The 25,082-nt window shown below is 48.0% G+C and overlaps 10 protein-coding genes across 10 annotated transcripts; 5 read left to right on the top strand and 5 right to left on the bottom strand.

The window, feature by feature from the left end:
- The first annotated feature begins 1,457 nt into the window (after positions 1–1,457).
- EURHEDRAFT_409419 (putative nicotinamide N-methyltransferase) lies at positions 1,458–2,233 on the top strand. Its single transcript, XM_040781071.1, has one exon. The coding sequence runs from the start codon at positions 1,533–1,535 to the stop codon at positions 2,118–2,120; it is 588 nt and encodes a 195-aa protein (XP_040641782.1). The 5' UTR covers positions 1,458–1,532; the 3' UTR covers positions 2,121–2,233.
- EURHEDRAFT_448978 (putative S-adenosylmethionine-dependent methyltransferase) lies at positions 2,143–3,162 on the bottom strand (the record flags this gene model as incomplete). The annotated part of the gene is made up of 2 exons (XM_040783777.1): positions 2,143–3,064; positions 3,110–3,162. The coding sequence occupies 2 exons, from the start codon at positions 3,160–3,162 to the stop codon at positions 2,143–2,145; spliced, it is 975 nt and encodes a 324-aa protein (XP_040641781.1).
- A 555-nt stretch (positions 3,163–3,717) lies between these two features.
- dspD (putative protein-tyrosine phosphatase) lies at positions 3,718–5,718 on the bottom strand (the record flags this gene model as incomplete). Its single annotated transcript, XM_040783805.1, has 1 exon — positions 3,718–5,718. One exon carries the CDS (start codon positions 5,716–5,718, stop codon positions 3,718–3,720), a length of 2,001 nt encoding a protein of 666 aa, XP_040641780.1.
- Positions 5,719–8,551: 2,833 nt separating this feature from the next.
- Positions 8,552–11,276, top strand: EURHEDRAFT_448942 (putative LPXTG-motif cell wall anchor domain protein; the record flags this gene model as incomplete). Its single annotated transcript, XM_040783773.1, has 3 exons — positions 8,552–9,223; positions 9,285–10,493; positions 10,563–11,276. The coding sequence occupies 3 exons, from the start codon at positions 8,552–8,554 to the stop codon at positions 11,274–11,276; spliced, it is 2,595 nt and encodes an 864-aa protein (XP_040641779.1).
- Positions 11,277–12,822: 1,546 nt separating this feature from the next.
- EURHEDRAFT_400240 (uncharacterized protein) lies at positions 12,823–13,899 on the top strand (the record flags this gene model as incomplete). Its single annotated transcript, XM_040779998.1, has 2 exons — positions 12,823–13,311; positions 13,438–13,899. 2 exons carry the CDS (start codon positions 12,823–12,825, stop codon positions 13,897–13,899), a joined length of 951 nt encoding a protein of 316 aa, XP_040641778.1.
- Positions 13,900–14,139: 240 nt separating this feature from the next.
- On the top strand, positions 14,140–14,912 carry EURHEDRAFT_513135 (WD domain-containing protein; the record flags this gene model as incomplete). The annotated part of the gene is made up of 2 exons (XM_040786135.1): positions 14,140–14,349; positions 14,403–14,912. The coding sequence occupies 2 exons, from the start codon at positions 14,140–14,142 to the stop codon at positions 14,910–14,912; spliced, it is 720 nt and encodes a 239-aa protein (XP_040641777.1).
- A 1,986-nt stretch (positions 14,913–16,898) lies between these two features.
- On the bottom strand, positions 16,899–18,726 carry EURHEDRAFT_409412 (phosphatidylserine decarboxylase). The gene has a single exon (XM_040781070.1). It carries the CDS (start codon positions 18,643–18,645, stop codon positions 17,122–17,124), a length of 1,524 nt encoding a protein of 507 aa, XP_040641776.1. The 5' UTR covers positions 18,646–18,726; the 3' UTR covers positions 16,899–17,121.
- A 1,773-nt stretch (positions 18,727–20,499) lies between these two features.
- EURHEDRAFT_528800 (putative glutamate carboxypeptidase) lies at positions 20,500–22,587 on the bottom strand (the record flags this gene model as incomplete). Its single annotated transcript, XM_040787079.1, is given in 7 exon segments — positions 20,500–20,677; positions 20,730–21,425; positions 21,481–21,741; positions 21,761–21,888; positions 21,949–22,016; positions 22,070–22,107; positions 22,169–22,587. 7 exon segments carry the CDS (start codon positions 22,198–22,200, stop codon positions 20,500–20,502), a joined length of 1,401 nt encoding a protein of 466 aa, XP_040641775.1. The 5' UTR covers positions 22,201–22,587.
- Positions 22,588–22,885: 298 nt separating this feature from the next.
- EURHEDRAFT_269468 (uncharacterized protein) lies at positions 22,886–23,297 on the bottom strand. Its single transcript, XM_040778154.1, has one exon. The coding sequence runs from the start codon at positions 23,180–23,182 to the stop codon at positions 22,922–22,924; it is 261 nt and encodes an 86-aa protein (XP_040641774.1). The 5' UTR covers positions 23,183–23,297; the 3' UTR covers positions 22,886–22,921.
- Positions 23,298–24,528: 1,231 nt separating this feature from the next.
- Positions 24,529–25,080, top strand: EURHEDRAFT_409408 (uncharacterized protein). Its single transcript, XM_040781069.1, has 2 exons — positions 24,529–24,889; positions 25,012–25,080. Exons 1-2 carry the CDS (start codon positions 24,780–24,782, stop codon positions 25,070–25,072), a joined length of 171 nt encoding a protein of 56 aa, XP_040641773.1. The 5' UTR covers positions 24,529–24,779; the 3' UTR covers positions 25,073–25,080.
- The last annotated feature ends 2 nt before the right edge of the window (positions 25,081–25,082 follow it).

The following is a 25,082-nucleotide window of genomic DNA, read 5'->3' as shown; positions in this document are numbered from 1 at the left end:
AGTGCGAATCCGTGCGAACGCCCTACATGCACAGCTAGACTGGAGAGCAGAGTCCTCGCTCTCTGTACAGCCAGCGAAGCCCGAGGTCTACACCTCCTCACCCTCGGACCGACGTTTCAACTTCAAGGGTCTTATAACGAGTTTGAGGATGTTCGATGATTCTCAGAAAGGCCGTTCCATGGCATTATGGTCCTCGAATACCAGTCTCAAATAAGCTGCACGCCATCAATAATCATTGGCAGATGTACTCGTCTCTCCCTGTTGGCCAAGCCTGTAGAAGGCGTAATCGTATGAATCCGATGAAACGCCATAGAAGGGGATATAGATATACTTCCTAGACGCTTACACTTCTTCCGGATCATGCCTATAGCGTATACGTAACTTATCAGTACGTGACCCATGTGTCTGATAGCATGTCCACGAACCGAGATAGCTCAAGGTCCTTGTCTCTTGCCTTTGCCTTAGTAACTAGAACATTGTTCTTAGGTTTACCTGACTGAGCATGCCAGATGTCGTAACCGGTCTTCTGGTAATCGGCTGGTTGATAGGCATTTTCCCAGGCAAATTGCTTGGTTATTTTGACATCAAGTGATGGTTGGTAGAGCAATGCAGCAAAACCAGGGCAGTGGTACATGAAATTGTGAAATATGTTCGTTTATAAATACCCCGGGCACCTGGCTCTAATGACTGTGGATAGACTTGCTAGTATCGTTCGAGCTTAAGTGAATCAACAAACCAAAATAATGGATAGGGTGGAGAAGAGAAGAGAAAATACATCCAAAGTCTATAATTTCATTGGTACAGACGATGGAAATGCAGCAGCAGCAGAGAGTACATTGCTCTAAAAAGATGTTCGACTACCGTAGCGATATGATCTACGACACCCCGATAGTGCTATCAACCCAATCTAATCAGCGCAAACAATGCAAACTTTTTTCTCTCTGTTTGTCCACTGCCCCTCCAAACTGAAGATAAACACTTTTTAAGTACATACTCTCGATTCATATTCAATCCTCAGATCCTACAGACTGCAACCCAACACCCAACACACCCCCAAGATGCTCCACTCTCGCCTCCGTCCCCTCCCTCGCCCACCCACCACCACAACCACAACAACAGAAACAACAGCATCAACAGCCCCACCCCCCGACTTCTCAGGCCAAGACCCAGACACCACAACCGAAGACCCCGAAGACCTCTTCACCTCCTTTCTCCCGCACCTCTTTCCTGACGATGCGCTCTCTTTCCACGGTGACCCCGGCCAGTGCCTCCTCTACAGCTCCCCGCGCTATGGCCCGCTAACGATCATGGTGCCTTCGTACCCCGAGCAGAGCGAGAAGCGGAGTAAGGAGGTTGCGGCGAGTGAAAAGGGGTCTGTGGATGAGGGGAGGAAGTTGTTTGCGCATTTCCTGTGGAGTGCGGCGATTGTCGTTGCGGAGGGAGTTGAGAGTGCTGACGGTGAGTTGAATGAGGGTGGAGATGGGGGGGTATGGAGGGTAAAGGGGGAGAAGGTTTTGGAGTTGGGTGCTGGTATGTCCCTTCAATACCGATTCGAGATTGATATATGTACTAACAAAGATGCAGGAGCCGGTCTCCCCTCTCTAGTCAGCGCGCTCGCACACGCTTCCTCCGTCACGATAACAGACCATCCCTCCTCGCCAGCCTTCGGCGGTGCAATCCCCTTCAACATATCCACCGTCAACATCCCCGCCACAAACCCATGCGAGATCACAATCCAACCACATGAATGGGGTACCCTCACAACGGACCCCTGGGCCGTCGCAAACAAAGCCACCTACACGCGCATCATCGCAGCAGACTGCTTCTGGATGCGCAGTCAACATGAGAACCTCGTTCGCACGATGCGCTGGTTCCTGGCTCCTGGAGGGAAGGTCTGGGTTGTTGCTGGGTTTCATACTGGGCGGGCGATTGTCACGGGATTCTTTGAGACGGCGTTGGAGAATGGATTCGGGATTGAGAGTATCTATGAGAGGGATTTGAACGGTCAAAGTGAAGATGGCGGGGAAGTTCGCCGGGAATGGATGCCCGAGCGCGAAGGCGAAGGACCGGAAAATAGAAAGAGATGGTGTGTCGTTGCTGTCCTGACTGCCAGTACATAACCGTTCTACATTGTAAATAGTATCAAGAACGCTGAAAACAAACCGTACAAACTCCCTGCCCTTCTTTCCCCCCAAACCTAAACCGCGGATACTCAACCCTACCCCAAATGCTCAACTCTCCCCTCGTCCCATCAACAAACCACCGAACAATCTCCTCCTCGGTCCAATTACAACTCGTGACAACCAAGAACCCACCCCTGCGCACTAACCCCACCACAACAGGAGGATACCGTTCGCAGACCCGCTTCTCGGCAACGGTCTCTTCGGATAGCGAGATCGCGTCGAAAGTACCCTTGTCGAGGACAATATCGAAACCCCCGTTAGCCTGCGGGAACCAATTCAGTCTCTCTTGCGGGGGTGGGCTGAGGATGTCGTATTCTTCGAAGCGGATTTGCGTGCCTCCCTCTTTCTCTGTCTGAGATTCCGATTGAGGGGCATTGCCATCCTCATCCTCAGACTCGTCAGAGTCTGTTCGGTAGGCAGAATGCCCCCTAGCCTTCTGCAACTCCCTCGCCAACTCAACACTCTGTCGCGAATAATCAACCCCAACCATTTCCCCCGTATACCCTCCTTTCTTTCGTAGAAGTGCTAACATACTCCCATTCCCGGTCCCCAGATCGAGTAATTTAGGTTGATCGTCCAGCACCTTGCCATTCCATTTTGCTCCTGTTGATGTAGAGGTAGAGGAGGGGAGAGTCTTGGCAGGCGCAAGCGGAAAGTCGTCAGAAGTCAAGAAATCGAGGACCTTTTCGGGGGCGTTGTGTTCAGAGAACCACGATGTGCCGGGGTCGGAGTCGTCATCTGCGTCTGAGTCTGCGTCTGAGTCTGCGTCTTCTTCGCCTGAGTTTTCATTTTCTCGATTCGAAGCTTGGTGGGCGGGTTTGGAGGTTTCGGAGGCTCTGGTGGAGAGGTGCGAGAGGGTGCGCGCGTAGAAGGTTTCCCAGCTATATCATTAGTAACTATTGTTTCAAGAAGGACAAATAGCTTACTATTCCTTGGTTCCCAATTCACTGGGAGGAAGATGGGTTGGTTGGTCTGCCATTGCTGAAGTCTGGATTTATGTAAAAATGGAGGGGTTGTAGAAAAGTCTGGAGCGGACCCACTTGATATCGGACTAGATAAACCTACGATTACGGAGTACTACGACTGTATGCGCTTCCATAGATCGATTGCAATTGGGTATTCTATCTATGCACAAACGAGAGATCCAAAACAGAGCTTCAATCGAAGCAGACAGAGTCCCACTAATATTACAGTTACCATGCACGGGTTCATCGCTGCCCGTCTTTTTGACCCATGACGCCATTCAACACTGAAAAACGAAACAAAAAAAAAAAAAAAAAAAAAGCGGAAGATGCAAAGAAATAGTATGCTGGTTCTCCAGACATGCAACGAAAGTAGCTGAATAGATAAAATGATAATCAACGACCGCAAGCCCGCTTTGGTCATGAGTTCATCAAGATTAACGAGAGATAATAATATATGTCATCACTGATGTCGAGAATCCAATAAGAAGAATGTGGGTAAATAATAAAAGAAGCGAAAGTCACCTCATGTGAGGCAATTCATAGAATCGTTGCTCAGGTTTGACGCCCGGCTATAGAAATTCATCAATACTTCTCATGATCACGCGCTCATTGCCCGGTGGTGGTGATCGTGGGTCTGCCGCATCTCCTGACAGAACACCTCCAATACCTCCCATCTGCCGGGGTAGTGGTGCAACCATGAACTCGGTGGTGCGAGGCGAAAAGATCGAAGACAAGTCTGGTTGCTCGCGCACAAACGATCCCTTCTTGACCGGTTGCACATAGCTGGTGCGCGGCCGTTGAGATCGCTCCGCTGGCTCCGCCGTATGGTACATCTGCCGAAGCGGCAAGGGCCGCGGAGGCAGACTTCGTTTGTGTGAAAGAGTCTTGGAAAAGCCCGGGCTGCTAGGACGAAGCGCCGTCTGATCACTTGGAACGGAAAGAGAAGGCACGGAAAGAGAAGGCACTGGCGGGAGAGAGGGACCATGGTTTGTGGGATGGCTATCCGGAAGGACCGGCGAAGCCGCAAGGCTAGGAGCTGGGACCTCGCTCTTGGGCGTTGATGCCAGAGACCACTCCTCCGGGGACTTCTTCGAGAGTGTACCACGAATCAATCGGGAACGGAAGTCCGTCAACTGGTAGATGAGGCTCATGTTGGGACCCACCCAACGACTGCGCGCCTTGACCATCTCATACATCGAGTTGAAGTCCATGTCGCGGTTTTTGAACAGACCGTAGGCAATCACCAAAGAGGCCGAACGGCTGGCTCCCAGTTGGCAATGAATGAGCACCTTCTTGCCCTCGGAGATGCGCGAGTCAATGAGCTCGCATAGTGGGTACAAATCGTCGAGGATTTCCGAGTTGTGATCCCAGGAAACGTGGATGTATTCTGGTTTGGATGACTGGGTGTGGCTACTCTCGTTTTGAACATTCTGTTCTCCTGTCGGGGGCAAAATGTTGTTGCGCCATGCGCTCATGACCGTGTCGCTGTCTGAGCTCTTGGTGAACGGATTGACAACCTCCTTGGCCACGTTCACGATCACATCGAATTGTGACGCTTCCTGAGCGGTCGGCTCCAGATACAAGTACAGACCAGAGTCATAAATGCGAATAGGCCCATCCGGGTAGCTCCGCTCGTTCCGTTGAAGCGACTCTCTCGAGTCGAGAGGGTCGTCCTCTTCCTGCAGATCATGCAGGGCCCCACCAGTCTGCGAATTCTCATCTGGCACCGTCTGGAGGGGAGTGAAGCCACCTTCAGAGGGTCGTCGGACGCCATGGTGGGTAACAGGTCGAGGTAATTGCATGCCACCTTTGGGGCCAAATGAGGGGGAGAAAACGGAATGCAGAGAAGGCGACGATTCAGCGTGTCGCAAGGAGGGTGTCGGAGGAACAACTTCGGTGACGTTTTCAGAAAAGGACTTGTCGAATCCCGGAGTGCGAATGGTGAGGCCCGCCGGCTTGCGTCGACCAGTCTTGGGAGGGATAACGGGCGAGGGAGGGGCAGAGAAGTGGTGCGAAGTTGTCTCTACAATAGGTGCCGTTGCAATATGCGGGCGCGACGAGTCCAAAGGCGGGGGCATTCTCAGCGACAAGTTTTTGAGGTTGCGCGCTCGTCGATTGGGCGACTCCGGTTGCACTGGCTTGGAGATTTCCGACGGTTTTAACAATTCATTCTGTTGCTGCGACTGTGGCCGTGCCGGCTGCGCAGGTTTCTGCTCGCCAAAGTGTGCGGGCTGCATGAATTGAGGATAGGGCATGGAAGACGGCGACTCTGGAGAGGAGCTTGGAGAAGTATCGGGAGCAGAAGGAGAATCAAAGGTGGAGACAGTGGTGGTAGGAGAAGAGTCGGTTGAGCCGGAGGTCATGGACGAGACACTTTCGCGGTGACGGAAGGGAAGTGGACGTCGAGAAAGATGAGGAGCGGATCCATGAGAGGAGGGCACCCGCAATGGTTGAAGAGGCGCGGGGTTTTCGTCTTTTTCAGGTGTGAAACGAGAAGAGATGCCACCAAAGACCGACATGAAGGAAGGGAAAGATTCAGGATGCGACGGAGCGCTGGTCTGGATAGGCATGGTGGTGGAAGGTGTTGGTAGAGGAGCGGAAGGAGATTTTCGAATAGTCCTGCGCTTGAACGGCGACAACAAGACCCGTTCAGTATCACAACCGTCGTGATGGAACGCGGGAGCCAGGATGGATGCGTTATTGTTGCATCGAGAAGAAAGGTGAAGACAAGACAGAGTCGCACTTGCTACCTGCGCAAATGACCTTTTGGACAGGGACGAAGGAAAAGCATCAGCGTCCATGTTCAACTATTTTTTTTTTTTTTTTCTCTATGTTTAACTTCTGCAAAGAGCAGCAAGGAGTGAGACTGAAGCAACCGGAGGTCTCATAGGAATCAAAACGATAGCAAAACAAAAAAAAAATAAAAATAAAAATAAAAGAGCAGCAAAGCAGACGGCATCAACAAGAGCCGAACATACCAAGCACTGCCAGAAGTCTCTTCTCTCTGAGAATCTGGATTTGTGGGCAGTCGTCCTCCAGGGACAGATAAGTTGGGGGAAAGAAGTTATACAGAAGAGGCGTGATATGATCAGAGGATAAAGAGGCAAATATAAGAACGACGACTGCCCACGAGAGGTTGGGGAGTAGCCGGGGTGAATGGAAAGTATCAAAACAAAAAATCACAAAAAGAACAGAGGAGGGAGTGAAGAAGAAGAGAAGAGAAGAAGGGGGGGGGAACAGCCAGTGAAGAGAGAGAAAAAGAAAAGATAAAGAGAGAGAGAGAGCGAAAGAGAGCGAAAGAGTGTGTGGAAGGAAGGAAGAGAGAGAGGCGAAGATACGAATGAGAAGAAAGAGAAGCAGATGCTGTTACAGAAAGAATACGGACCAGTTCGTTTGAGTCCATCCGTAATTGGCTGTCGAGCAGTGGGGGGGCTGTGGGGTGGAGACGGGAAAGAGAGGGGAGCCAATCAGAAAGCCACTACTACCGCCCAGGAGCCAATGGGAGTGGGGCGCAGTGAGCCATCCATGAGTGCGTGTGCTATATTTAGTTGTAATTCGTACGGTAAGTATGTATGCAAAAGTATTCCATGATATGGAAATATGGAATAGAATGCTGTCGGCTAGGACTATTACTATATGTACTCTAGAATAGAAAAGATAGTAGCAAAAGGGAGAAAAGTCTAGAAATACAGAAAATGCACATCATGATACTATTCTCCTATCTGGAGAACTTTGTTTGGCCTGTGCGATGCAACAAATGTGAGGTCCACCTAGCGCTGAAAGAGGCAACAGACTTTGATACGGTATTACAGTACTTGAGGTACAAGTACTCTGCACTTGTAGAGGTACTCCATAGTAACCATATTGAACACTCTACTCTGTGCTTGTACAAGTACACAAAAGACGCTCCTTCTTATATAGTACCCCTGCTCGTCCATGCTCCTGCTACGCAAGGACAAACTCAATTGAGTCGGGACCTGGATGCAATCCAAATCAGTGTCGACAGCAGTGCACGGTTCGTTGCAGCAATACCATACAGTACGATACAGCGTAAGTCCTCCTGAGGTCTGAAACCATAGTGTGTTTAGCGCCGACGCCAAGTGGAGTCGCTTTTTTTTTTTAGCCTGAAACAATCGAGTCACGTGAAATGGCGTCAGAGTCTTCACAGCGGCAGAAATAACGGTGAAATCATAGTCATCATAGTATCATCAGGAATATCCCTACGGAGCTTGGACCGAGGGTGGAGTTTGTATGGAGTTATGGAGTTGATGCGAGTAAGAAATTGAACCTGTTGGAACTATGGAGTGCTAATCAATGCGACGCTGTTGCCGCCGTGTTTCAGTTGAGGGGTAGTGACCTAGACCTAGCGACTTAGTGACTTAGTGCACCCTAGTGAAGTACCCTATGTACAGGGTACCGAGTGAGCTCGATGGTATTCTATCAAACCATGACTGATTTACGCATGTGAAACGACCAACTCAGCTCGTGGCAAGAGCCAACAGCAGAGATCAGCGTACGCACTTGAGTGCGCATACCGAGCACGAGTCTGGAGTACGATGTAGAGTTATATATATGAGTACAAGTGCTCCGTAGCAGTCGAGCAATACATAGTAGAGGCTATAAGACGTCTGACTAGTATTTGAATCACCTCAGATCATGTTCATGATCATATCCATGTCATGTCATTTGAGACACTGATACATATATACCTCCCGCTTATAATATCCACAACCGTGGGACTACCACTGACAACCATGGATCTTCTGTTTATATATATCTCTCTACTCTGTCCTGAGTATACACACACGGAGACTCTCGACTCGATCTTTCCAACCCTTAATCTAGTCTGACAAGTCACAGTCTGTGCGAGGCCCATGCTTAACCCTCCCAGCCACGTCTTTTTCTATTTTTTTCCTGCGCGAAACCCCGGAAGATTTCCTGCTTGATTTTTACCCGTAGTAGTCCACTGTTGGTAATTCGCTTCGCTTATTCGCGTTGTGCTTTTCTGTCAATTCTGTCAAATCTGCACTGTCGGATGCCCGATGTCCAATTACGACCCAGACAGTATTAGAGACATCCACAAACACGAATGCAAACGGTGTCATATTGACAACAACTACTACTATTACTACTACTACTTCCATATCATAACAAACCAACTACACGCGCCGCGACACAGACACGGCCCTAGTCCAACCCAACAGCCCGTCTATGACCAGCCGGCCGTTTCGCATGGGCTCACCCTGCTGCGTGGGCTACAACGATAAAAAGCGACGGCTGTTTCTCATCTCTCCCCTGAATCTGTGAAATTGTCTTCATTTCATTAAAACACCCGAATATCTCGTCCACAGTTGTAGAAGATTAACTTCTATGGCGGCCGATCCCCGTGACTCCGGCCCTGCGATGGAGCCGCCCGCCTCGACCTCTTCGTTTTCTCCTGCTCTTCGTCATCTTCACTCCTCATCTTCGTCCACCTCTTCGTCGCCAAACCGTCTTGCTCAGGGCCAGTTCAATTTCGAATATCGTATTCCTTTGCGCAAACGAGCCTTGACTGCTAGCGCCCAACAACACTCCCCCGCCGCCGCCGCTCATCATCCTGCTTCCCGGCGCACCATCAGCACCTCTAGCACCGCTGCCCCGGTCCATGTCCCTACGCACCGGAGATCCGTTCCCAACTTCAGCCTCCCCCACGTCGCTGAGCTTTCTCGAAAGTCGTCTTTCCCGTCTCCATTGTCCACGCTCAATCAGAACAGTCTTCATTCCCCCCGACCGCGCGAGGCCGAATCCCCTGGCGACGACGCGTTGAATCCCAATGCGTCCAAGCGACGAAGACAATCCGCCGTCATTTTCCAAGATCCAGCGAATCACACTATGCCCGCACCTACGCAGACCTATGTGCCGTATCGTCCTTCTTTTGCAGCCGACAAAAGTCGCGCCCTCAATGGCGTCGATAGACAGGCGCAAGACCCCGACGAGACCGTCACCAGCAACACTTCGCGCGAAGACATCTTTCTCAATATCGCCAGATCAGATTCAGACCGTCGCAATTCTTTAGCTCGTTCAGAATTCAGGCGGGTAGGTTGCGAAATCTCATGGAAGGAAACTCTGAATCGCTAACGAGGATCGCAATTCATAGTCCCGACTTGGTCTTTCTAGTGGCTCCTTGCGATCTCCAACCTCCCGTGCACATAGCAATGACAACACCCCTTCTCCCGAACAATTACGATCGAGCAATTCGCATGCGCCCTTGCGTTCTCCTCTTCATGCCACCTACGGTTCCGTGTCGTACCCGCATTCTTCAGCATCCGCTCACCCCCTCGAAGACCATTCCCGCACGCGCTATGCCGCTGTTGGTTCCAGCTCTCGATCCTCCATCGGTTTGCCACGAAGCAGATTGAGTCGAACCAGTCCAGATGCCTCCCCGCGTACCTCCTCCGGTACAGATAGGCGAGCCTCATGGCAGGACCCTCCTCGTATTTACCCCAACCCCGCACTATCGACTATCCGCAGCAGTCGTCTACCCAGTTCGTCGGAGACCACCGATCGTGTCCGCGTTGAATACCCAGAAAAGAACCGCCAAGATGGAACGGAGTCTACTCTCTCTACCAATGCGCCATCCACAGTCTGGGATGAGCTGGAGGATCTCAAGTCGCGCATCCGCAAACTCGAGTTGACCGGCAAATTACCGCCATCATCGCAAGCCGCCATATCTTCTGTTTCGAATTCGGGAGGCGAACGACCTCGAACAGCAGCAACCACGGCAACAACCCTATCCTCGTCGCCTAACCATCGTCGCAAGGAAAGTGGCCCCTCAGCCGAACCTGATACCGCGCCGGCCAATCCAGTCCATCCTCTTTTGCAATCAGCGCTGGCCAAATCCAAAACTGTGCTTAGCAATGATGTATACAGAACCCTGGAAGCAACTGCGACAGATGCGACAGCCTTATCTACCATTCTGGGCCCCGGTTCCGTTCCGTCAAGCAACGTTTCCGTGATCAACGGGTATAATCCATCCGACAGACAATCTCGACGGAAGGCGGACAGTGTATGTCGGGGACTGACAGAACTCTGTCTCGCATTATCAGATGATTACATCAAGCAACAAGAACCAACGGCCCTGGAAGAAACCGTTCGGGTACCCCAACAGAATGGTCACGCCAACCCTGAGCCATCGACTCCTACACTTCCATTCCAGCGGAGAGAGACATTCGAACCAGAAGGTATCATCCGGCGACGGAGCAGTGCTCGTGTTGTTAGTCGATTGGAATCTCGTCGCACGAGTATGGTAAATGGAAACAGTCCTAACTACCACCAAGACGACCCACCTCCACTTCCTGAGAAGCCGGTTCCACAGCAACAACCTCCACAAACACCAGCAGCACCACCGGCACCACCGGCGCAGCCGCAGCCGCAGCCACAATCGCAACCAGAACCTCAGCAAACAACCACCTCTACCCCTAAAAGCCGGCTCACTCGACTATCGACATCATTCCGGACACGGAGAGCACAACCAGAAGAAGAGAACACAGAGAAGGAAAGTTCCCACAACCGCACTCTCTCCCGAGCCATGACCATCGCGACACCAGCAACACAACCAAGCCGCCTAGCAGCACGACAACGCCTCTCACAAAGCTTCACCCCATCCCAATCCATCCCCAACTCACCCCGCGAACCACAAACCCCCCAACAACCACCACCAACCCACCAACAACTCCCAACACCCACCGCGCAGCAACAAGAGCCACAATCGGTTCCCCGCACCCCCAGCCTCTCTCAATCCGCCATCCCCCTCCGCAGAAGCTTCATCTCCCACACCCCCGCGACATCCCGCTCAAACATCCAATCCGGATCCCGTCGCTACGGCCTCTCCAGCTTCTCCTCAACGACACCAATCGAAGCTGATATCCCCGAAACACCCCAACAACCAACACCGGCGCAAACACAAGCACCAACGCCCTCACAAACAAGGATCGTCGCACCCTCGTCCAAAATTGCGGCTAGTTACACGCCCATCCAGCAGAACCAGAGCCGCTCGAGGGCTAATAGTCTGGGGACGAGACGGTTTGGGATCCGCCCACGGCCGATGGTGAATGTTGATAGCGTGGTGAATGAGTATAATAATGGCTGAGCATTCTCACTCTCTTACGTCTTATGCCCCGCTTCTTGTTTTATTTTTCTCGGCCGTCCGTCGAGTGTTACACTACGCCTTCTTTGTTTATATCTAACGCAGCGACTTTTGGATATTTCAGCCGGCGTTTTCTTTTTCTTTACATACATTCTGGGTTGCTTGTCCGTCATCCATATACCTATCTGTTATTTTTCATTTAACGAACGACGAATGTCATGCCACCTGAATTAATTTGGTCAAGTCAAGAGGCAATGCAATGCAATGCATGAATGCATACTTCACTTTAAATACATGCACACGGAGCACGGAGTATTACATATGGAGTCCACGCGGAGTACTGTTATTGTACATATGTACTTGATAATCTAGACAGGTCGAAGGCTTTCCCTTTCCATTTAGAGCTCATCTTTCGCCGCTTTTTGTTCACTGCGTAGAGCAAGCCTTGAGCAGCCTGAGCTGATTACCGAGTAGAAGCTGAGCAGACGGGTGTGTAGTCTAAGTAAGGTAGCCTCAATAAAACACACCGTGCTAGAGTTTCACCTGTCTCAATTTTCCCTCGTATCGCTTTTTGACTATCATTTTCTTGACACTGTCAAGAAAGCAATGCTCCTTACCATGCCAACTTCTGCCCAGAGATAGTGGGGTGAACTAAGCTCCCATGAAGATTCAATTCACTCTAGAGATTACTCTATGTCTTGGGAGCGTGCTCCTAGCTCTCAAGAGCAGGATCAGCTGTCTTAGTATCCAGTCCAGGCCAGGAATCCTAGGAGTTTGAAAATTCCCAGGAGCAAGCAAGACCATGCGGAAAATACTAATAGCATAGAATCAATCGGCATGAATGTGACAGCTCTGCTCCTCAAGGTCGCCTCAGTGGCTGATATCTGCAAACACCACCATGCAAACAAAGAAAGCACTTAGCGCGATCACAGAACCCATGATTAAATCCCCTTTCCCCTGTAGATAGATTTCCTCCTCTCTACTCTCCCTAGGGTTGAGATTTCTCGTCGATGGTTGCAATAGTTTGAATAGGAACTCAGCCCGTTAGTATCTACTATACTGAGCCCATGAAAACCGGTCTGTTCGGTCCAAACAAGGAAAGGGACTACTTGCCTAAACATCAGGGGGGGGGGGGGGGGGTTTCCAGCCAACTGAACTAAATGGGCAGTTCTAAAATACAGACAGCCGATTCAAACCCTAAGAGGCGTTATTGCTAGATCCATGCAACGCCCATATTCTCATTAAATTAGATATTGAGTGCCCTGTGCAGGGAAGCATCTGAACTTTGGATAATTTATCACTGATCACAGCCTCCAACATCCGCAGGGTTGTCACCCAGCTGGCAATCTCTATAAAAATTATGCATGAACGATGATCATTTACACCACTGTTGAGCCGCGCCAGCTCAGCTGTCTCAGCTCATTCACTCCACTGATGCTGTGCAGGTCGGCAGTATTTGACTTCACACATTTGCATCCAAGATTAATCTCTAACATCAATCTCAAGCCTTGAAGATATATGTTGATTATAGGTACCCAGGTTGCCAACCATGAGACAGTATCTTAAGAAAATACGACGCAAAATCAAAGGCAGCGACAAGCAGCCTATGCCAGTGAACTCCCAACCTTCACCTGACTTAAAGAAATGCAAGGAAAGCTCATCTGCTGTTGTGAAGACATTAAAACCCACCTACCCGCCAGACAAATCACTTGAACATAATCAGCAAAACGAATATTTTGGATCAAAAGACTTGTGGCAGGTTGCCTACGAGAGTGGAAAACCGAGTAATGAAGACCGACAAAATCTGTCACCAACCCAAGCCACTACTGAGTCAATTTGTGTTGATGGCCATGACCATCATGTCAAAGCACTGCAATTGATAGGTGAGGTTGTCCGATTGACTGAGATGCAATATGAGGACTATTGCAAGGGGGGATGGAACATAAGTCAAGGGGCGGGCAAGGAAGATGTAAAGCTTCGGGATATCGAACAGAGAATACTTAATGCTACGCTATCTTTCAAAGATGTCCTCAGCAAAGTGAGTGTTTGATGCTACCGGCCATGCATCAAGTGCTTGGGGAATTGTATCACTTGGATTGACGGTATGTTCACGAGGTTGTTAAAGGATCAGGCAAGCAAGCTTATCAAACGAATAAATAAACAGATGACTCAAAACCATATCAAAATACGAAATTCTCTATTCAAATCTTCTGGATCTCTCACTGATGTCCTTGCTCGCTGTGCCCTCATTGAAAAGGAACAATATTATGAAGGTCAATTTGAAACCAAAAGCGAATTGAAAAAGGCTATTATTCAAGCCTATGTTGGTATACTGAAGTACACAGCACAAGTACATGCATTGCAGAAAGCTGGAGCAGGGTTGAAAATGCTAGAGTGTGTTTCTGAAGCAACTGAACACCCAATTATACAATTACAATCTTATATTGAAAACGACGAACGGAAACTGCACCACTGGATCGATAGGGATCAGCACCTCAAGCAAAGCAAGCAAGCAGAAAATATACTTGCTGGAATTGAGAAAATCTTTATTTCAATCCGAGACCTCCACCAAAAACTTGATCTCCATAACCTACAGAATGCTGAGGGAGCTTCATTTGACTCCTAAAACGACCATCATGAAGATGAATGCCTACCTGGTACTAGGAAAGAGCTTCTTGGCAGATTGAGGAGTGGGGATGCTCCCCACAAGGCCAATGCATCTTTTGGTTGAATGGAATGGATACCAAGTCCAGTGATTGAGAACGACATATCCTTGTTCCTGAAGCACAACCTCGAAAAAACCAAGGAGCAAAGATCACTATCTGAAAACTGGATAGGAGATGCTGATGTCCAGACACTTGTTAAAATGTCTGTTCCATTGTTCATCTTTGCGGCCACTGTGTGCCGTGTGTTTGAGGACTATGACCTGGACCCTGTGAAAAGCCTTGCTAAGATCTTGGCGTATCAAAGTGAAGAATCTAAGCTTGATGGAACATATCTTCCAGTCTTAAATAGAATCTCTGCCAATTACGGGGAGAAAAGAAAAAGAGAACTGGTTAAAGAATTTCGAGATGTGGTTGGTACAATCATTATTTTGAATATCCGCTTTCAATTATTTCTCTCTCAAAGCTCCTTGGTATCCCCAAAGGATTGATCAACACCCAATTGGATCGACTACACTCAGTCCTCCAAATACCAGATTATGAGGCTATTCCTGTCAGGCTTTTCCACTTGTCATTCCAAGAGTTCCTCCTTGATGTGAACACACGTGAAAAGACTTCATTTTGGGTAGTCGAGAAAGAGATGCATCAAAAGATTGTAGTTCAATGCCTGACAGTCATGCGCCGCTGCCTGAAAAAGAAAATGTGCAAACTAGAAATTGAAGGTATGCAGCGAGCAGAGATTGATAGAGATCCTATCAATAGGTTCATATCACCAGAACTGCAATACTTTTATCGATATTGGGTACAGCATCCAGCACAGGGTAAGGATCTAATATCTAGGATGGATTATTTTTTATTTATTTATTTTTTTTCAATTCTGCAAGAGCATCTTCTTCACTGGGCCGAAGTGATGAGCATTCTAGGTTATGCATCTGAGATTATGCAAGGAATTGAGAGGTTGCAGTCACTCATATAAGTAAGTTCCCAATAAGAATTCTCGGTGTTTAGAGTATAAATACTAACAGATACGGAATAATGCAAGCTCTGAATTATCAGGATTCCTCCATGATACGAGACGATTCATGATGAAATATCGACACATAGCTGACAGTGCTCCCCTTCAACTATACTGTTCAGGGCTGATATTTGCTCCATCGAAATAAATTGTCAGAGAGACCTTCGGTACAAAGATGCCTAAATGGATATGTAAACTACCAAAAGTTAAAGAATTTTGGAATGCAGAATTAAAGACACTTGAGGGCCATGATAGCGGGGTCAACTCAGTGGCATTCTCACAGGGTGGGCGATGGCTGGCATCTGGCTCCAATGTTCGCAACATCAAGCTCTGGAACCCGGCGATCGGTGCCCTGCAGCAGACCCTTGAGGCACAAGAAACTATGTTTGAACTGAGCTTCGCTGACGATGGACCCTATCTGGAAACAAACTTGGAAAATTCAATATACAATCATTGAATGACACGCACACTGCTGTTCACGCCCAGGTTAGAATTGAGGTGTCTATCCTTGACAAGGACTGGGTTGCTCTACAGGGTAAGAAGGTTTTATGGCTACCACCTGCCTATCGACCAAGTTATGTAGCAACTGGAGATGGTAAACTAAATATGGGACATACATCTGGGCGCATTTCATTTTTTCGGTTTTGTTACTGAGTATTAATCAAGCATTTCATTCTCAACTCTACTTATTAATATCTTTTCAAAAGGAAGGCCTGGGAAGGGAAGTATTTCTTCCAATGATGAAGAGACATTTCTATCACAAAGTATGAGCACTTGCTCGGTATATGATATGCTTGATTCCTTTGTTCCGTTTTAGGACAAGATCCCCTCACACATTAAATAGTTCAGTGCTGGCAGACCCAGCGTTCTTTCTTTTTTCTCCTCATATTGTTAGTATTTCGCCAAATAGCCTACCAATAGATTCATATTGCTTGAGATCGCCACACGAAATGCTGACATGAGGAAGAAAAGAAAGAACGCTGGGCCTGCCAGTGCTGGACTATTTAAATAACAAGTTTCGTAATAAAGAGTTCTGAAAATAGATATATACCATTTTACCGGGGGGGTCTGGTATTTCTAGACCTCGCCCTCACCCGTGGGTGATAGAACAAGACAAACAGTACTATATTAGGATGGACCTTAGTTTTATGCATACAAATCAGGTAAAGCGTGGAAATTTTGTGAGATTTTATGGAATTTTATGATAATGAGGGTCGATGAGGGTCACCCACACAAGGCTCGGCAAGGATAGAAGGTTGGATGAGGGTTGGGTGGAAGGTCTCGGCGAGGTCTAAGCAGTCTCTTGAGTGATGCTTCTTTACCCACAAAGATTTCTTGGGCATCACATTGGTTTCTGGCGGGACGAAATCATTTTAAATCTCATGGTTTGAAATGTTAAGCCTGTTAAATATCTTTAGTCTGTGCACTGAGGATTGATGTGGTGGTCTCAAATTGAATAGGTGTTAGGGCACAAAGCCGCATAGCGGACTTATACATCTCCTTGTCATACTTGTGTCTGTATATAATGCGCATGTAACGTGACCACAACATGAAGTCTTACCTCTGCCGAGGTCCAGGAACTGGGCATCAGTGATTGAGTGCCGTGAATACTACGCAAAACCTTCCATAACGCTCACTATACTATCTATAGACCTTTCTTTCAGTCTGACGGCTCGATATTTTGACGTCGTGTATAAAACTTGATATCGCCCATACGGCTCGACGCTATATATAAGACTAATAATGACGGACAACACCGACATGGGTAAAATCCTGTCGTGCAGTAGTCACAAAACCCCTTCATTCTTTAGATAGGTTTCCTTTTCTTTTCTTTCCCTAGATTCGACATTCTCGCTGATAGCTAGAAATAGTTTGGGTAGGGATATCATTTCGGCAGTATCTACTATTTCCGAGCCCGTGACAGGTGAATGTCAACTACTATGGTTGGGACGATGTCATAGGCACTGTTCAAATCGAATAGACGAAGAACTGATTGAGAAAACTATCTGTCCTAAAGTCCCTTTTATGAACAATCTGGCGGCCGTTAAGTAAATGCAAAAGGGAGGGTCCCTGCAAAAGAAGTCCAAAGAGACAAAAGGAGTACAAAGCGCATAAAACATGCATGTAGTGGTCATTGTCAAAAGGACGCATCATCTTTGCATGTCGCTTATTACTTCCACTCGGCCACCTTTTCTCTGATGTGCAACTTGGTAGTGCCAGCTTTGAGATCACCCCGGTAGGTAGGTCGCTTCTGGAAGACAGTCACGATATCAGAGCCGCCGAATTGGAAGTACGAAATGTTTTGTCCCTTCTCCAAGAATTGTCCCTCTTCCACAGTGAGGACGACCGAAGAGACCTGGGCCATTCCAATGGGCAAAACCGCAACCAAGCCATGGTCCACGGATTTCTTATTGCCCTGGCTATCATAGCTAGTGTCAATCACAACAAGGCCACGAGTTTGACACCATTGATAACCAGCATGGTCGGGTGCAGTAATACCAACGTCAGGTTTTGGACCGTTGGAACTAGGCTGCTCAGACTGATTTTTTTCGAGGTTATTGTTCGACCTGTAGAGCGAGAGAAGATTCTCTTGGCTCTCGGAATTGGTTTTCTTCTCAAGATTCCTAGTGTTGTCGGATCGTCGTTGTAGTTCCTGGGGACTGATAACAATATCCCGCTCGGGGTAGATGGTAGTTTTGCCATCCTTGGTTATGGATTGGGCGACTTGAAGGTAAACTTGTTCTTGAATGTTCTTCGCTAGGACCACTTTTCCCTCCACAGGGGCGTGCTGACGGTGGTAATCGGTCGGCCCAAGGAAAGCGTGCGTGAAGCTCCCGTTGTCATACGTTGTATCCCCATCGATGGTTCGGACCAAGTCTTTGATGGGCCATTCGATACCCTTGATTTTGATAGACACCTCGGCGGATTTGGAATCAGCCGGATCAATTTGAACAATCCCATTTTTAATGTCCCAGTGGCCGTTAAATACCGAATCAGCGCCCTGGACAATGACTTTGTCATCACCCTCTCCATCAAGTGGGCGGGAGTAGTCGATATTGGCCCATTCTCGTGCGAACCATTGATTGAATGACTTCCAACCTCCTTTGGGAGTTTTCCACTGCTCGTAGCGATCTCCCTTGTCGTACTTGGTGCCTTTGTCTGCATCGCCAGGGCCTTGGCCATATTTGTGACTGGTGTAGAAACTCCAAATATTTCCAACTGATTCAGGCGTGGACATGTACTCCCCCAATCGTCGCGCATACGCAACAAGCCAATAGGAAAGCCATCTCAAATCGGTATCGGTGAAGGCGGGCGCTATTGGAGTCTGAAGGTCGCTGAGATCCTGCTGGTTGAACGGCCAGTAGAATACAAGGATCTTTCTCAGGACTTCATCTCCCTTGGAGCTGACTGTAGGAGTCCACTCAATTAGGTTGTCGGCAAATTTGAGATAGCTATCCAGATCTGTGATGGACTCGTCCGCCATTTCCTTTTCGCCCTGAGCAATTGCGGTTGCAATGGCCAAGTTGAATAAAACTAATCTATCGGCCTTGATTGGAAGCTCTTCATTCTTCGTTTTTTCATTATTTATAATCGGGGTCCGCCGATTGATAAAATCAATCAGGTCTTGAATGATGGCATGCTTGGGCTTGTAGGTAATGGGTTTCTTGGAGTCGACGCCTTCGGATGCAGTCATGAGGGGCAAATTCATGGAAAGATTTCTTGGACAAAGAGAAGTATAAATGTTATGGGGAAAGAACTTGGATGATGGACTGTAATGTTCAAGTCTGGATTGCAGAACAAGCCCGGAAGAGAGTAGGCTTTTATAGAAAAATACTGACTATCAAAAGCGTCTCTAGGTCTGTGGTCACGTCACAATTATGGGATCATCTCTTCCAGACGACGGTCTCATCCTCCGAGCGTCTTGCGCAGGCTGCCCATGAATGGTGAGAATCAAGGTAGCATCATCATCTGTTGAGTGATTGGCGTCTAGATCATTGTCTCCATCGATGAAGTGGTCATATGAACTTGCACGAACAACTAGCATATCATGGCTGTAATAGCCGTTGGGCCATGATACAGATGCTGATGACGACCACAGAGTGAGCCATTTTCCTTTCCTGCATGGACGGTGATAGATGCAATGGGGTAAGTCCAACACTGTCATTGTGGCTGGCTGGTTGCGATGCTAATGCGGCGTGCATCTCGCGACGACACACCCCCATATGCAGCTGGGCGGGAGGCTGCAGTGCTTTCAGCCCGCCGATGCCACCTCACAATTCACAATCGACTAAGGCAAAGATAGACATTAGGGTCGTTTGCAGGGATTTTCTTGTACTTTTGTACATCTTCCACAGCATGAGGGGTAGGAAATAGTGAGGAACCGTTGGCGGGCGTGTATGTATTGATGTGCATTTTGTGTAACAGTTCGAACAGCTGTAGTGTGGAGCATCTTGACCCTCGAGAATTATCGACAGCCTGTTCCATGGTACTAACAGTAAACAATAACCGGCTGGTTCTAGACAATGAAATGAACGCGAAGATCAGGAAAGAGAGGCGAAGGTTGACCAACGATGATCCAAAGGATGAGGTTTCCTCGCTTTCCAATTTCTCTTTTTGGCCAATGTCACTCACCTGAATTCACACTCACTGCTTCAGCTTCAGCATGCCCAATTACTCTAGTACGGTAGAACAACGAATGGGATTGAGAAGAGAATGAGGAGAAACATAGGAACTGTCAATATGCAGCCGTATTGGAACAGATATTCCCAAGTTTCTCGTCAATTCTCCCATGGAGCTGAAGGCTTGCATATCTCCGCCTCACCACTGTATGCAAAGCTGTCTTGGTAATTGCAGCTTCAGTGTCCAGACCAGCGACATCCTCGGCGTAGCGATTGATCTGCATGCTCTCCGCTGATAGATGAATGAATCTGTGAAGAACTGACGTGACGCTGACTTTGTTGATCGTCCGGTGTCTGAGGGACCCTGCTAGCAGACCTTCGAGTAGAATGACAATTCGAAAGGTAGGACTTGCAGTTGGAGAAGCTGAACTGTTGATCCAATGCACCGCGATAATTTTGATGGAGAATGTTCACCATGGTGACTTGCGCTGAATGAACTGAATCTCATTGACTCTCCGATTTCCGATGCCGGTTGTCGAATTGGACAATATTTGCAGTGCGAAACGAAGGGTATGCTGACATGTCCATGTCGATCTGAGAGAGAGTTTTACGGCTTTCTATGATGGTATTCGAGAAGCTCAATTGAGGATGAAGAATGGAACGCTCAACGGAGATTGTCTTCGTTGTCACCATCTCTACATTGTATCTCTACAAGACAAATTGCAGTGCCTTGAAATAACAATGGTTTCTACGCGAGAGCGAGATCCTTGAATCAAATATAGTCCTAACAGAGAAGTCATAGAAAGTCATGGTATCATGTATCCAAAAATCAATGGGTTTCCATTCGTCATCTCCTATCACCATCTGGCGCAAACCACCCATGGAAGGTGTTCAGGCTACAAGCCCAAGACCCAGACAGAAGACACTGTTCAAGTTTTATCAGCGAAGTAGTGCCGGTAGGCACCAAACAACTTGGTTCCCTCGATGTAGTTTCTTCTGTCGATTTTCTCGTTGGGCCCATGAGGTCCGTCATCCGATGCACCCACGGAGAGCAACAGAAGTCTCTTTTCCCCTAGAATTGTTTGGAGATACAACGCAACACCGTTACTATGACGCCAGTAAATTGTAGTCTCAATTGATCTTTCAGTAGAGAACTCACCTTCCACCCTCACGAGTGTAGTCTGGGTTAGTTTTGTAAACCGCCTTGGTGGCTTTGGCAGCAGCTTCGAAATTGGGGTCCTCGGTTTCCGTCCACCAGTATGAAGTGGTTTCAGGTGATAGTTCTATGCTTATTTCACATTTGCTTCCCAGTTTTTTGAATTCCTCTTGGCGATAGTCTGTCACCTTCTTGTTGACAGTGTCACTATCCATTCTTGGCACGGTTCTAATGGAGAACGCGCCTGTCACCTTGTTCAGGATTGTTGTGCCTGAGTCGTCGCTTGGATCCGCGCCATTGATCCCGTGGATCGAGAGCGACGGATATCTCCATCGGTGCATAATGATATCAGTTGGGTTCTCGTAGAGTGGCACTCTTGTATCGCCAATTGCGTTGGTGAAATCTTTCAACGCGAAACGAATTTTCTTGTACAGTTCCTGCTCTTTCTCGGTGAGCTCTTCTACCTGGTCATTGATTCCGGGTATCAGGATTTTGCCCTTGTTATCAACCAATTTCGGAAAAAGACTGAAAAGGTCCGTCATGGTCTCGACAATAGCACCCCCGTAGATGCCGCTATGGAGCTGCTTGGGGGAACCCGTGATGGTGACTCTGAAGTAGTTGATACCTCGAAGTCCATAGGTCAGACATGGATGTTTGGTGGTAATCCAGAAATTGTCGGCAATAACACCTTCAGCCACACTTTTGAAGATATCATTTCCATGTTCGTCAAGAAATTTAGTGAATCCCCTCAGACGAGCTTTCTTCCATGCCTTCAAAGCAAAAGATGAGATTGACAGGAATTTCAACTCCGGCCTTCTTGTGGGCCTCAATAACATTGAGCCATCCCAAAATCGGTCCCTTATCATCAGTAGAGCCCAGTCCATATAGCTGCTCCCCACTAAGGCCTTGGCCTTTGGTCAGCTTAAAGGCCGGGTGTTCGAGCGACCAACCGGTCAACTCTGGCTGGACATCATAGTGGCCGTAGATGAGAAGGGTTTTCTTGTCATTACGAATGCTCTTCCTTGGAGGGGTACCACGCAACAAGAATTGGGGGCAGATCGAGGTCTGGGTCTGTTGGTTTATTTTTCTGTTGCTTTCCCATGCGGAATGGTTCTACATTCGCACCGAATTTGCCCAGATCTTCTTCCAGGAACTTTTCCGTCTAGAAAGCATGTCAGCTTTTCATGCACTGCATATTTGTTTCAGGCACTTAAATACATACAGCTACTACATTTGGACGGTTTTCAGCTTCACTCGGAACTGACTGGTGGGAGATAGCCGTGCCCAGTCCTAGAGTCGAAATGAGATATGGATTCAATTTCCACGCAAATAGAACCACCTACTCTTTTTAATGAACCCGTCATCTGCTAGCTTATCGGCTCTGACACGTACATGTTAGTGAACAAGAAACATTTCATTTAAAATTGGCTTGGGCCACAAACTCATCATAAAACTTCTTCAAGTCTGCACACATGCTATTCTCTTGCTCCTTGCCGCGGAGACCCCCTCTCTATTTTTTTTTTCGTATGGCGCATTCAACCCCAAGAGCTGAGTACACGTAAGAGTCATAAATATTGTGGGTCTAATTGAATCAATACCTTCCCGCCCGTACATAGGAGATGGAAGCAAGGCCTGAGTTGGCTTTGCATGCTTAAAACTTAGGATAGAGAAAATGAGGAGGGCAAAGTATCAATACAGATGTGCTCGGTCTTTGTCTTTTGGAAATGCCAGACAGTAGAAACTGGATTGGCTGTCATTGTAGACGCGATCCACATGCTGGCTCAGCTGAGGTTGAGTTGTCATCACTGTGGATACAATCTGCGCGCCATGCATGTACTTTTTCATGAAGATTTCATTTTGTTTATCGCAAGCCCTGATTTCAGTCATTTTGTTGACTTCAATAACTAGTTATAACTATGCTGAATGATTTATAATGCTCGGACTGATCAATCAGGGCCTGACTATCCTGCCTATCCACGACGTACGACTTACCCGAGCATATGCATGAACGGATACGACTATCATGATAGGACCGGGGACTACGGCTATGCAGCCAGCATCCTTTGACTATGACCACCGCATACATGCATTATGCGCTTTATACTCGTCTGAGATGTGAGGCGCTGCATCATGGGGAGATGGTGTATTGTGCTTAGAATACCTTGGATATATATTTCATTCTGGTAAAGATATTTCTAGTGGTTGGGATTGAAAACTTTATGGTGTACATGGTGAGCCTTTGCACTGATATGCATACAAGCTTCGGCTGGTGGCCGTGCAGGGAGGTGATGTTTGGGAAGTGGCAAAGTGTTTGGAAGGGAAGCATAATAAGGCTTAGGGTGAGGGGATTTTTGGGTTCTTGGGGTGCATGTATTGGGTGATCTGTATGGTGAGAATGGCTTTCTGTAAGGGCAGGCCCACAGCTTGAAGTTGGTCAGGTGAAAGGTAGGGGGCATATTTTAGGAAATGGGAATATTTTGGATATATTATGGCAGATAGGTGATTGGAAAGAGTGCAGAGGAGAGGCATGGAAGCTAAAGGGGAGAGTGCAGGTTGTGGGAGAATTAAGTTGAGATTTTGCAACCTCCACAGGCTTAATTGTCCTTATACACGCTCTTAGTCTATCAAGTCTACCATTCCACCTTTCTCGTCAGCAGAAGCAATGAGGTAAATTTCCCTCATCCTCTCATTCAAGACTGCTAACATGTCTACCTTTATCTACTAGTGAGTCCTGGAGGTCGAGATCCAGTGCCCTGCACCAATTGCATCTGGGTGTTGCAGCTCCAAGCCTCGTATGTCGAACATGCTGAGATGAAAAGGGTAAAGCAACTTCACAATTGGCTAGCAAGCAGGGCGAGGGTACGTAAATGGATTGATCCTCGTGGGGTCGAAAGACGGCTATGGAAGGGAGAGGCGCAACCCGGTTCATAGTCAGACCTGGAAGGTGCCTGCCACAATCTGCACAATGCTCGTGCCCATTACAAAGTCTCAGCGACTGAGCTTGCGGATTCATATTCACCAATGACAGAAAGAATTGAAGAACATACAACAACAGCTGTTGAGGGCATTACAGCATCAAGTTCAGGACAACTTTGATGAAGAATAAGTGTTTGGTGTGACGGCCTGGTCACGTTGGCTGTTAGTGCTTGAAACGGATAAACCAATAAGGCGGTTAACTCCGAGTCGGGGAAGTCGGGGAGTCGATTATCCGGACTGCACGAGGCTATATATGAAGAAGAAACTTAGATTATACGGAGGGTGACAATGATATCTATAGACACTGTAGATGGTAGAATGAGTGCTTGGCTATCTAAACGAGTGTGTGTGTCCGTATATGAGGGATCTGCCGGCCTCGGTAATCGGACAAACTATTGATCCACCTCGACTTTCATCAGTGCTGAAACAGATAAACCGATGAGGCGGTTTAACTCCGAGTCGGGGAAGTTGGGGAGTCGGTTATCCGGACTGCACGAGGCTATATAGGAAGAGTAAATTTAGATTACACGGAGGGTGACATTGATATCTATAGATACCATAGATGGTAGAATGAGTGCTTGGCTATCTAAACGAGTGTGTGTGTCCGTATACGAGGGATCTGTCGGCCGAGGTAATCGGACCGACTATTGATCCATCTCGATATCAGGTACCCAGCGGGTCACGTGCCTAACCGCCCTCGCTTTCTACCCGGTAGTTATAGTTAGCCTTAGCCGATATGCCCCCAACCAATCAACCATCCAGATCACACCAAAATTTGGGGCCGCTCACATGCCGCCTCAACATATACGCTACGTCTATAAAAGCCCGACATCTCTCCCTCAAAGGACCACACATTCTCTCTTCCCTTCGCCTGTCTGTCTCGTCCGGTGCGCTGCCCTCTTACCAAGATGCTGCGTTACCCGACGATTTGCACTTTTTCAGTATGGCGCTTCCACTCCCCTCAGGGTGGCCGACGGGTCATTTAGATGATTGAGACATTGAGACCTTGTTACTGTTGCTTTATTGAAAACTGACCTATCCACTTCGTCCCCGACGCTGCTGCTTACTAGTGCAATTATGGGCCCCTTCAAGCGTCGTCTGCCAGCTGATCAGCGACTTTTGAGTTTCTGGTTATTGCTTCTAGCCATGCTATCCTATTTGGGCTTTCTCTCAGATATATATCTACTGTAAGTATGCTTTCGTGTAAACTACTGTTAGCTCGGAATGATGTTGGCGTCACTATTCGGAGTGAATAGAGGAAGAATTCTGATTGAGAAAACTATCTGTCATGAGGCTAATTTATAAACAATCTGTCGGCCATCAACTACTCAAGAAAATTTTTGCGAAAGAAGGTCAAAGAGTCAAAATGAGTGCGGAGTG

This window comes from Aspergillus ruber, assembly GCF_000600275.1.
Source record: "Aspergillus ruber CBS 135680 unplaced genomic scaffold scaffold00004, whole genome shotgun sequence".
NCBI lineage: Eukaryota > Fungi > Ascomycota > Eurotiomycetes > Eurotiales > Aspergillaceae > Aspergillus > Aspergillus ruber.
Note: the sequence above shows the minus strand (reverse complement) of the source record. Positions and strands in the feature narration are given on the sequence as shown.